Below are 12,928 nucleotides of genomic sequence, written 5' to 3' on the forward strand. Positions count from 1 at the left end.
AAAATAGAATGTATATGCTAGAACAACTTAGAGCATTCACATCAAAAGTGCTAAAAAGTTTAAGTTTTAAGGTGCATTTGAAATTTGAATACCGCTTATTTTGCTGAAAACAGAAAACAATAATAAAATAATTTCTGATTACTGTTCACACTCACAAAACACTATTCATTTGCCTTAATGCACTGTTCATGTCCCCATGAACAGTGCAAGAGGCGTTGGTAAAAAAATAAGAAAAAAAAAACGCAGACGTGAAACGCCAATCCAAAAAGTCACTAGTATCTCAAAATATCACTCTAACTATTTTAACACCACACTTTACAATACACCTTACATCAAATCTTCTATTTTTACATACAACCTATTAAATAATATAAATAACCGAACATATTAATAAAAATCATTAAAAAAAAAATATTTATAGTGAACTCTTAACTGAATGTTAATTTTTTTTTTTTAATATAATATTTTTGAGATACCAAAATATAGCTTTTGAGCTCTACTGTGAATGCTCTCTGGTGCTTAAAATTTATTGACTAGTCACTAGTCATTTTTTGAGCAAGAAATTTCTCTCAACGTGATATATTTAGGGATGTGATGACTGATGACACATGATGTCTCATTTTTTTTTTTTTTTTGTTGAGAAAGACACATGATGTCTCATGAATCATGGGATTATACCAAAGAGAGATTCGAACTTGGAACTTCGAAGAAGAAGAGAGATCACGTGCCATCCACATGAGTCATACACGTGGAGCCAACCAATGAAATATAAAATGCAAAAATATCACTCTAACTATTTTAACACCACACTTTACAATACACCTTACATCAAATCTTCTATTTTTACATACAACCTATTAAATAATATAAATAACCGAACATATTAATAAAAATCATTAAAAAAAAAAATTTATAGTGAACTCTTAACTGAATGTTAATTTTTTTTTTTTAATATAATATTTTTGAGATACCAAAATATAGCTTTTGAGCTCTACTGTGAATGCTCTCTGGTGCTTAAAATTTATTGACTAGTCACTAGTCATTTTTTGAGCAAGAAATTTCTCTCAACGTGATATATTTAGGGATGTGATGACTGATGACACATGATGTCTCATTTTTTTTTTTTTTTTTTGAGAAAGACACATGATGTCTCATGAATCATGGGATTATACCAAAGAGAGATTCGAACTTGGAACTTCGAAGAAGAAGAGAGATCACGTGCCATCCACATGAGTCATACACGTGGAGCCAACCAATGAAATATAAAATGCAAAAATTGGATTTTGAACTACGAATGAATCCCCAGAAACAGCTTCTTCTACCAGCTTCGTTACTCTCCTAAATGGGCAGTGCCACTTGCAGCAATTTCAGAAGCTCTTCTCTACTTCCATGGAGACCCTCTTCTCAGATTTCACACTCTCTCTACCCTTCAAAGCTCAGATTACCGGTTTGTCTCTATTTGTTTCCTTTCCTTTTTGTTTTTAGTACCATTTAATTCCATTACCGATTGCTTTTGTTTCACAGAAATTAAATCGTATGAACCTGGATAAGGATAATCTGGTGGTCAATAACGCTTGTGGGTTCAATGAAAATGGCCCCCTTAATTGGTTTCCAATCACACCCAACAAGCTTTTCATGCAAGAGGTACTGGTCTTTTAATATATTTATGTATTGGTGGTTATTTTTCTTGTTTATCTGCTTGTTTTGTCAGAGATTTAAAAAAGTTTAAATTTTTATTTCTGGGGTTGCCTTAATCTGCAATTTTAATCGAAGATATGTTGGTGAACCCAGTCATGTTTAAGAGAGTAGAGCTTTCTGGGTTGTGGCTTTTATTTGCTAGTTTTCATATTTGGGGTAGAAAATTTGAAGAATTGGATATTTACAAGCTTTTCATTCCCCTGTAAATATCTTTCTTCATTGGCGGTTCTAATTATTGTCTTATCTGCTTGTTTTTCTTTCTTTCTTTATTGTTTTTGTCAGAGCTTTAAGAAATTTTAAAATTTTAATTTCTGGGGTTTCCTTAATTTACAATTTTCATGGAAGATATGTTGGTGAACAAAGTTATGTTTATGAGAGTAGAGCTTCTGGGTTGTGGCTTTATTTGCCAATTTTCATGTTTGGGGTTGTAATTTTGATAAATTAGATATTTGTCTTGACATTTGGTTGTGTTTCAGGCAATTGGAGCAGAATATGGAGAAGGTTTTGAGACTTTTAGACCAGATGGGCCTCTAAAGGTTGATGTGGTAAGGAATTTTGCTTATCTTATATGTGTGCTTCTGAGATTTTTTCTCATATATCTGTCAAATTCTTTTGCCTTGTTATGCTTGTTTGAGCATGGAGCGGATAGAGCATTATGTACATCTCACGGTTGTTAAATCTTATTGCAAATAGGATTTTTTGAACGACAGATTGCAAGAAGGTTTTCTTAAACGAATACGCTATGCGATGAAGCCGGATGAACAATATGGTCTTATTTTCTCCTGGGATAATGTGGTGGTAAATTTCCAAACCTTGGCAGTGTGTTTCATGGACTCATTTGATGATGCTTGATGGATTTGTTAGTGGATATATATGGTAGTATGGAAATTATGGTGACATTCAGATGGTGTAAAACTAGTTAATGATGCAAATCTTGAATATATGCCAGTGCTTGACTGTTTTTAAGAAGGTCCAACGTCATTATTTTTGTCCTAGAACGATGAGAGTGCCGTCACAACTCACAAATAACACTCATGCAAGAATAGTTGATCAACCAAACAAGTAGAAAATAGGTTTCTAAGTGAGCTTCACAAATAAACATGATATTTGCAACAGTCTTCAAGGAGCCTTGAGCCATAAAATGCTGACACCCCCCCCCCCCCCCCCCACCTCTCTTTTGTTGTTACTCTTAATGCATAGAAGCACACATATTTCCAAAACTTAGTAGATGTATAATGTGTTTCAGGCAGATACTCGAGCTTTAAAGTTGAATGCTTGGAAGCAGCTTGCCTATGAAGAGGGTATGTGATAATCTCTTTTTGATAGATTTTTTCTTTTCCTTATTTTTTTTGGTGGTGGGGGGTTTAGGGATAGTGAATATCTTCTATTGCTTATAATTCAGCTGATCTGCATAATCAAGGTCTGTATGAATACTGCTTATTTTGCTGAAACTGAAAACTTATTGCTGAAAATATTATAGATAAAGGTAAAAGTTAGTTGAAATAGTACAATAGGGTCATGAATAGTACTAAAAAGTGTAATGAGACCCATAAATAGTAGCAAAAATAAGCTGAATAGGGAAATAATTTTCATTTTTAAGTGGTATCTAAACGAAGGCTCAGTGTGAAGAGAAATAACATTTATTAGTTAAGTTGAATATCTTATTGATTTGAATCAGAAATGAATGGGTATTAGTAGACACATAAGAACAGATCATTTGCAGACTTTTGCTTCTTCTTTTTTAACTCGATTAGATTGAAACCAAGATTTTCTGGCACTATGATCATATATTTGGTTATTTTGATTTCTCTTGCAGGAAAGGATATTCCTGTAGATGGTGATATGCAAAGACTGATGCTTCATGCAGGCGCTGATCATGTACTGCATAAGGTTTGGGAATCTATAGTCATTTTAGGATTTTGAACTAAGTATGCATATCTATACAATTATGACATAGAGTGTTGTCTCAAGAATGCACCTTCAATTATATTAGAAAAAAATTAGTTTTTTCAAAGATGAAGGCTGTAGTTTCTTCTTAGCTGTCGGTTCCTTATTTATTATATGTAATGTCTCTGAAAAGTTTCCAAAACCTTTCAGTTTTTACTCTGGGATGAAGCAGAAAGTGAACTGGAGAGACTGAAGATTAGGTTTTCACAGTTATATTATGAGAATCTTCTCACAGTGAGCACTTGCTTTAATTTATTCTATCTGTTTTATGTTCGTGTCTCTGGTACAACAATTTATATTGCCTCTCTGTCATTCTATTTATTTATTTGTTTATTTTTAAGCTCGAACAACCCATGGAGGGGCTCAAAGAATGGCTGGATGCAGTATCTACAGCTCGCATTCCTTGTGCTATTGTTTCAAGTCTTGATCGTAGAAACATGGTAGAGGCCCTTGAGCGAATGGGGCTCAAGAAGTATTTCCAGGTTGGTGATCTTTTTAAAGATTCTTTCTTTCTTTTTTCCTGCGGAGAAAAAAGGAAAATATTTTAGATTACACGTAATGGTGACTCCCTTTAGAGTTGCTGGAGTGAATGGTTGACCATCATGTACCCTCAGCTAATTGTCATCTTTTTTGGAGTTGCAGGCAATTGTAACTGAAGAAGATGGTATGGAATCAATTGCTCATAGGTTTCTTTCTGCAGCTGTGAAGGTATAGTCTCTAAGAAATGTTTAGGATCACTGTATTGTGAACCCTTTTGAGATCAAAGTTTATATTTTTGTCTTAATAGTATCTGTTTTTGTTTGTATATTTTCATTTAATTTTGAAATATCTAGTCTGGAGTCATTTTACTAGGATGAGGATCCTTTAGAGTTCATTAGGTAACTCCACTGTAAAGTCCTTAAAATCTTGATCATTCATTGATCAATGAGTGATTTAGATTTTACCATGCTATTAACATTTGAAAAAACATATATTTTCATTGTTTTGGGATCTATTTGAGCTATTGATGATATGGTGAAATCTAAAACACAATTTTCAAAGAATGGTCAAAATTTTTAGAATCTATGATAGAGTTAACCTAGGAACTCTAGAGGATTTCAATCCATTTTATTACCTACTTTTATATTGTAGAAGATAATAATAATAATAATAATAATATAATGGAACTTTGATTTTCTTAAATTCAAAATTTGAAAAACTCTCATATTTTTGTCATAGCTGGAAGTTATTGCTGGTAATAAAGGTTGGTTGCATTACTTGCATAGCATATGAACAGATTTTTGTTTTTGACTTACTTGCACTTATTCCTTGCAGCTGGATAGGAAACCATCCAAGTGTGTGGTGTTTGAGGATGACCCTAGAGGCATAACTGCTGCTCACAACTGTACAATGATGGCTATAGCACGAATTGGTGCCCACCCAGCGTATGTATTCACAATTCTATGTTGGGAGTATTCAGATATCTCATAAATTTGGAAAAATTCTGTTGGTTATCCATTGGATTGGATGTACAAACAAACATGTACATGATTTTTTCAATGAATACAAAAATTCCTAGAAGTTTGATCTAATTGCAATCATTTATAGCATTTTGAAGGAGTCTATATCCATGAAATGAATTGTTATATAGTTCTTCCTCTAATCAGTTATAATTATAATTTAATAAGATTTTTCTGTGTATGCATGTGCAATGAATCCTTGGTCTTAAATGTGTTCCCACAAATGTTGCAAGAAACAAAAATCACTTTCCATTCCTTTGAGGCATAGAGTATAGCTTGAAAAATATATCAAAACCATGTGTTCAGAGATTGATTGACATTGGAAAATGCAGGTATGATTTGGGGCAGGCTGATCTTGCAGTTGCTGGCTTTAATGAGCTTTCGGTGATCAACCTGCGAAGATTATTTGCTAATAACGGTTCTACGTTCATGGACATGCAAAAACAGATTGTAGAGAAATCTCCACCAAAAAGGAAGCTCACAATAGATACCATTTTTTGATTCACTCTACACACTTCCTTCTCTAAATTTCTCCTTGTAATTAAGCAGCTGATCATTATTCTCCTTTTGTTTTTTTGGTCTCCTGTGAAATTTTTTGATACAAGTCTAAATAAATTAGATTTTATTCAATTCTTATTTGATTTAGATCAAATTTTGCTGTTGTGGTTCCCCATTCAGATTTTGACCCCTATAATTTTAGTTTTGGCACAATTTCAAGTGTCTTTACTTATTATAATGTTGAAACTTTATACCTTATTATTGTGGTGACAGCAAATGTATGAATTGTCTAATGTTCTGTGATGTTAGAATCTTAAGCTATTCTAGTCATTTAAATGTTTGTTACAGTGAGATGTGAAATTTATAGTGAGGTTTGCTTCATGTGGTTCAACATAAGAGGTAAGAGTTGAAAGGTGTTTTATCTGTTGCAGGATGGAAATCTTGCAGTGGATTAGGTGGGGACCCTAGGAGATTTATGGCTCGGGCCTATGTATGAAAGGGAGACTACATAATTTTACCTTCCAAACATGCCCTTTTTTATAATAGAAAAAATTCTTTTCTTGGGCGAGGGGGGGTTGATAAACGAGATTCGAACTTAGGTTTTCTTATTTTACGGTAAGAGATTTTACAAATTAACTTACAAAAATATGGTGTATTTCAACTTGAATTTTATAATAAAGTTTGCAATTTATCTCTGCCACTCTAATTTTGTCTTATTATTAAATTATTCTAAAGCCAATTGAAAAGTGAACATTAGAAAGTTCTATTCCCCTTATTATAAGAAAAAAATAAAATAAATAACAACCACTCTATTGGGAGAAAAAAAAAATGACGATTTAGTGTAAAATTATCTCTTGTATCATTTTTATGGTAGACCAATTACAACTGCATCTTCTAAAAGAAATAACTACTTACCCAAAAGGTAATTGCCATTTATCAATTAGACCTATATCATTTTTACGGTAGATCAATTACAATTGCATCTTCTAAACAAAAACAATAACTTGCCCCAAAGTAGTTATCATTTACCAATTGAGTTAAATTTATATTTAGTGCACTAAACACGTCAGGATGCAGAGAAGTAACACAAGTCATATTCTTACCTAGACCTATTCGGAGAGAGGGGGAAATTTTTTTTTTTTTTTTTTTTTTTAAAGCGAGGTGGGTCCCATCATCTGAATATCAATGCCCACAAAAATGAAAAATCCTAGAACTTTTCTTGACTACAAGGATGAGAATAGAGATAGAGAGATACTGTAATGTACCCGCCCTTATCCTAATACCTGTCTTGCATCTCCTTCTGTATTACTATTTTTCTACCATATTCCAAACCGCTCACCTCTATTTCTTATTACTTACCGCGTCCTAAACAAGCAAAAACAGTCTCTAATGCTTTCCCATATATGTTGAGCTTTTGAATTCAACATTGCCAACACAATGTCTTGCATCTATAGCTGTAGCTCCACACCTTCTTTCTTTGCTCCTTTTGTTTCATCCAGAAGCTCCAGATTTGCTCTCTCCTCATCAAATTCAAGGCCCCGAATCCATTGTGCCCTTGGAGGTAATTTATATTCTTTCTTTTAATAATTTTGTTATATTTCGTTTTGGGTTAGTTTTTAGTGTTGAATTGTGGGTAAAGTTTTGATCTTTGTGAGATTTTCGTTGTTTTGGTTCCTGGGTTTTGTGACTGAGTGGTTATTCTGCTATTTGGGTTAGTGGGGTGTTGAGGTTTCTTTGATTTCCTCGCGGTTTCTGGGGAAGCAAACGGTGGGGAATGCTTGAGTTGACTTGGTTGTATGTTGACTATGCTCAATCAGATTACTAGTTTTGCAATTCTTTGAGGAAATTATAGTACTATTCTCAACTGGTAACCATAAAAAGAGTACTATGCTCAATGTGATATATGCTAAAAATTTGTGATGTTGTGAATGTTAAGGACAAGCTAGCACAAAAAAGCTTATGGGTTTTTCATTAATGGTTGGAACATTTGCAAGGTGTGAGTAATATTTTTCGAATAATTTGACAGTTATGCTCTCTATGTGGTTGCTCATAGGAATGAATTTGGACTATTCATGCTTGTGGGTCTCATATGATGGACAATCTGTGTACTTTGTCAAGGAAATGACAAAACTAGGTATAGTTACGTGCTGTTCCTTAGTATCCCAATTGTATTCAACCATGAGATTGCATTGGCCAATGAACTACATGGTTGAGTTTAATTGTCATTAGGGAAAGATATCATTTTTTGTCTTGCATTGGTCAATACAACTAGGTGTTTGAATTTAATCGAGGAACCTAAGGTACAATAACTAAGGACCTGTATCTAAGTTTTGCCTTTAAGGAAATATATTGTCTTATGTTCTAAGAGTTTTTGTCCCTTTACAACCACCTCCTTTTCTTTTTTTTTGGGTATATATATACTTGTAATTTTGATATGACCCAACTGTGTTTGATTTATATTTATTGGTTTAATATGTAAAAACAGTAACTTTATAATTTTATTTGTAGTTTAGACATGGACCCAGTAGGTTTTGAACTCATGACCTCTTCCTTTATCCACTCCCATGAGAAGAGGAAGTGTCATTTGATTTGAGTTACAATTCATTGGGATACGCTTCTAGTCCATGAGTATTTCTAATTGAAGAAAATCCTATGCAGGGACTGTGGCAGAACCAAAAATTACCACTGCTGCTGAACCATTGTTGCTTAATGCTGTTCGTGGGGAAGATGTTGAAAGACCCCCAGTTTGGCTCATGAGGCAAGCAGGGAGGTACATGAAGGCAGGTTTAAACAGAGATCTTTGGATAACAATTCTTATGTTCATGGCCCATTTTTTAGAGAATTTATTTAGATGGCTTTTCTATAAAACTTCTATTACCTATACCAAAAAAAAAAAAAAAATCATTCCTTTTCTTGGATTTGTATAGCACCAAACCTGCAAATTCAGAATGTCTGAGTTTCTTATACTTTGTGCTTTTTACTTGTTGGTCCCTCATTTTATTTCTATAATAAAGGACCAGAAGTGGTCTTCTCTTTTGCCTCAGGATGAGGATCATGTTACTACTTTGGAATACTAATTAGTTTTTTAAGTGGTCCAACTGCATCATTAGTCACTATCCTAGATTTCCTTAGAATTGTTTTGTTTACTTTACATCCCATTCATTTGTTATTTGTTCATTCTGGTAGGATCTATTCCTTGTATTGTAAGCTATATTTCTACATAAATTTGGGTTTTAATAGTCTTTTAAGTAAATTTACCCAGAGAAAGTTGACTGCTATGTCTGATCTGTAGATCACTAATTTTCACAATGTTCTGCTTTACCAGATCAGCTGTATTTTGAAATTTCCATAATTTTTTTGTAGTATCTGTTTCTTTTATATCTTTCACTGCTGAGAGAAGATTAATCTTGCATTCCCTATAGCACTGCAATGCATATATGACTTTAGTTCCCCCTACATAACTTGGACCTCATTTATTGACAATTTCTTGTGATAGAGCTACCAAATTATCTGTGAGAAGTATCCTTCATTTCGTGAAAGATCAGAAAATGTTGATCTAGTTGTGGAGATTTCACTACAACCATGGAAAGTTTTTAAGCCTGATGGGGTAAGATTCCTTTCTGGAAATCATTCCAACATTTCTTTCTATCTATAAGCAATTTCATGTTATACTTCTTTTTTCTCTTTGATTTAATTGGTTGTTATCTCTTATTAGATTTCTTTCACACTGATTGTGATAGGTCATTTTATTCTCGGACATTCTTACCCCTCTATCTGGGATGAATATACCTTTTGACATTGTGAAAGGTAAGGGCCCTGTCATATTTAATCCTCTAGGCACAGCTGCTGATGTTGAACAAGTGAGAGAATTCGTTCCTGAAGATTCAGTTCCATATGTTGGGGAAGCATTGACAATCTTGCGGAAAGAGGTACAGCCTGTTTCCCTTTATTTTTCACATGTATTTTATTAATTCATTCTAGTATTTTACAATTAGTGCCTCCAAGTTCAGTAACGTACCAGTACCATAAGGTGAGGTATTCTTCATTCAAAAGAAAGGGCATTCTTTCTTCTGAGTTTATTCCATAAATGGATCATTACCGTTTGATATTTTCTGGAGAAAATAATTAAAGACCTCTCATGTGGTACCTGGGGAAATGGAATTACAAAATAGTGTATGAATCCTCTTGCATGTACCAATATTTAATTAGCATTGTCTGTTGTTGTATTGTCTATTTTGAGTTGGACTCCATAAACGGAGAAGATAAACAGTCACACCATTTCAATTTACATGCTAAAGTATGACTGGTTCTAAACATCTGTTCTATGAACTTAAAACTTTTAATGCTAAAGTATTACTGGTTCTAAATATCTGTTCTATGAACTTAAAAACTTTTTGTTATCCCATTTATCACTGTATAGATTAATGTTCTTATGCCTTTTATTTATGTTGTTTAATAGCCAATATGAAAATTTTTTGTGTAATATTCATCCGTATCTTTGTGCTCCCAGGTAGATAATAAAGCAGCAGTTCTAGGTTTTGTTGGGGCTCCATTTACCCTGGCATCATATGTGGTTGAGGGCGGTTCATCAAAGCACTTCACAAAAATAAAGAGATTAGCTTTCTCACAACCCAAGGTAATTTTGTACCTTTTTTTTTTCCAGCTTTCTGGGACCTGAAAAGCTCCACAATGATGACATACTAGCTGGGATGATACTTGCAATATTTTTCAGTGGGATGCTATTTTGGTTTGGGATTGACTGTCAGGTGGGGTTTAGTTTCTAGTAAGTCATGCAGCCATAATGATTGTAATAGTCATATTGTTAGTTTAGGTGCTCTAGGTGCTCGAAAGACATCATAGCTAGGCCTGAGTCTTGGGTACTAGTTATTCTTTTTTTTAGTATAGACAGGTATACAGAATTGATCTGTGACTAATATGTGTCTTCTAGAATTTACCAGATCTCTTTCAATGGCTGTACTAAGATTTGACACTTACGATCTAGAGCTAATTTACTTAACAAAAAGAGAAGAAGGGGGAAAAGAAAAGGCACCCATCAAATTTTAAGGACTATTTAATTATGTAGATCCAAGCCATTTTCTCACTTGAAATTTAGGCATTTTGCAGGTAGCCATTTCAAAATATCGAACCATGTGTTATTCATTATCCAAACCTTTTGCACCATTTTGTCGTTCTTGATGATAGGCTTGTTATTGTGACTGCAATTTTAACTAATTAATTGTGGCCCCCTCTCATATGTGAGGCAACTACAGGTGCAGTTCCATTTTGGGGGAGGCAGGTTAAACCTATGTGAAAAAATCAGTCCGGTATATGTGGATCATATAGGAAACAATATATTTGATAAAAGAAAATATATAAGATTATCTATATGTTAGAATCCATTATTTCTGTATTGAGGAGGCAGTTCTACTTTTTGATCTTTTCCCACTGATGTTAAGCTTTTATTTGATCTCTGATTATTTCTACAGGTCCTTCATGCATTACTTCAGAAATTTGCAACATCCATGGCAAAATACATCCAGTTCCAAGCTGACAGTGGAGCTCAAGCTGTTCAGATTTTTGATTCATGGGCCACTGAGCTTAGCCCAGTAGATTTTGAAGAGTTCAGTTTGCCTTACTTGAAGCAGATTGTGGACACTGTAAAACAAACCCATCCTCATCTCCCCCTAATCCTGTATGCAAGTGGATCCGGGGGCTTGCTTGAGAGGCTAGCTTTAACTGGTGTTGATGTAATTAGCTTGGATTGGACTGTTGATATGGCTGAAGGCAGGAGGCGATTGGGACCAAATATAGCGGTTCAGGGTAATGTGGATCCTGGTGTTCTTTTTGGTTCAAAGGATTTTATCACCAACCGTATCAACGATACTGTAAGGAAAGCAGGGAGAGGGAAACATATTTTGAACCTTGGTCATGGTATTGTTGTAGGTACACCTGAAGAGAATGTTGCTCATTTCTTTGAGGTTGCTAAAGGACTCAGATACTAAAATCATATCTGGGGTAGATTAATAGTTTTCTGCATATTGGAGTTTTTGTAACATTAGTTTCCTTTCCAGCTCCTGATCATTCATTTGAATATTAGTGCCCAAATAGTGGAGAAAAATATTTGAAAGTGATTATTTTAGCTGGTATAATTCCTTATTGCCAAGTTAGGGCTTGGATAATCTTGAGATAAAACTGGATGGTTGAATTAAATTGGAGAGCCTAAGGTGCATGGTTGAATTTAGTTGAAGAACTTAAGATGCAACACTTAAAGGATTGTACCTAAGATATATAATATATTAATTCTAAAAAATAAAAAGTTATACTATACACTAATACTTGCAGTAAAAAAAATTCTCTACCGTTCATCATGTTCCACTCACATGCATAATTGGTTAAATCTTTGTTACCAGGATTGTAGGGACAAAAAAAAAGTTGTAGATGACAATGTAATGCCCAATGCATTATGTTTATTGTCATCAATGTCAATGCTGGTAGAAGACTATCATCGTGACAGTTTTAATGGCCGACATTGATGGGCTTACACACCAGGAAAATTTACAAGTTGTAGGAATTATGGTTTACAAGGTTGATCTAGTGCCTAAGTTAAGAAGTACTTAGTGTCAACCTTACTGTTCTTTTTACTGTTGCGTTTGTAATTTTTAAATTCCCTCACATTTAATCAATCAACCTAAAATTGCTAATAGATTGGTTGAGATTAGACTGTGTTGGGTTTTGAATTTGCATTTTTTTTTTCTTTCCAAATTGTTGAAACCCGAACCAATGTTCTCACTCACACCCTAACCCAATAGTTTGGATGAAAACTTGTTATTTTGACTAAAAAGGTTCAGACTGACTAACCGAAACTGACCCGCAACTCGTTTGCATTCCAGTAATGTGAACTAAGTATAATTTAATTTCTAAGGCCACTGTTTCTGACATCATTCCGGTAGCAATTTCTTTTCCTTTGTTTTCATTTCCACGCAACAATCTTTGAACCTTTGCTCTTGGGGTCAGAAAAATACCAACTAGCCAACAAAAGAAAGGCAATTACTCACACAACACATTACTGGACATAGCAAAGTCAACCTTGGCTATCGCATACATTTCTCTCTCTCTCTCTTTTTTTTTTTTTTTTTTTTAGGGAGACAGTCAACACATAAAACAAGCAAGAAAATAATGAACAATGTTATACAAGCAAACAAAATACACACTTTCGACTCCTTAATAACTCACATAGGATTATACTACACGTCTTGTAAAGTCTGTATAGGAATTATCTTTCCCTT

At 33.9% G+C, this 12,928-nt stretch overlaps 2 protein-coding genes across 2 annotated transcripts; both read left to right on the forward strand.

The window, feature by feature from the left end:
- Positions 1–1,270: 1,270 nt before the first annotated feature.
- On the forward strand, positions 1,271–5,774 carry LOC126697831 (5-amino-6-(5-phospho-D-ribitylamino)uracil phosphatase, chloroplastic). Its single transcript, XM_050394954.1, has 11 exons — positions 1,271–1,447; positions 1,525–1,644; positions 2,175–2,243; positions 2,392–2,496; positions 2,945–2,999; positions 3,515–3,588; positions 3,796–3,879; positions 3,987–4,127; positions 4,288–4,353; positions 4,960–5,069; positions 5,477–5,774. Exons 1-11 carry the CDS (start codon positions 1,343–1,345, stop codon positions 5,643–5,645), a joined length of 1,098 nt encoding a protein of 365 aa, XP_050250911.1. The 5' UTR covers positions 1,271–1,342; the 3' UTR covers positions 5,646–5,774.
- Positions 5,775–6,867: 1,093 nt separating this feature from the next.
- On the forward strand, positions 6,868–11,791 carry LOC126697830 (uroporphyrinogen decarboxylase). The gene is made up of 6 exons (XM_050394953.1): positions 6,868–7,203; positions 8,301–8,422; positions 9,139–9,249; positions 9,383–9,571; positions 10,153–10,278; positions 11,129–11,791. Exons 1-6 carry the CDS (start codon positions 7,080–7,082, stop codon positions 11,642–11,644), a joined length of 1,188 nt encoding a protein of 395 aa, XP_050250910.1. The 5' UTR covers positions 6,868–7,079; the 3' UTR covers positions 11,645–11,791.
- The last annotated feature ends 1,137 nt before the right edge of the window (positions 11,792–12,928 follow it).

Source organism: Quercus robur, chromosome 8 (genome assembly GCF_932294415.1).
Source record: "Quercus robur chromosome 8, dhQueRobu3.1, whole genome shotgun sequence".
NCBI lineage: Eukaryota > Viridiplantae > Streptophyta > Magnoliopsida > Fagales > Fagaceae > Quercus > Quercus robur.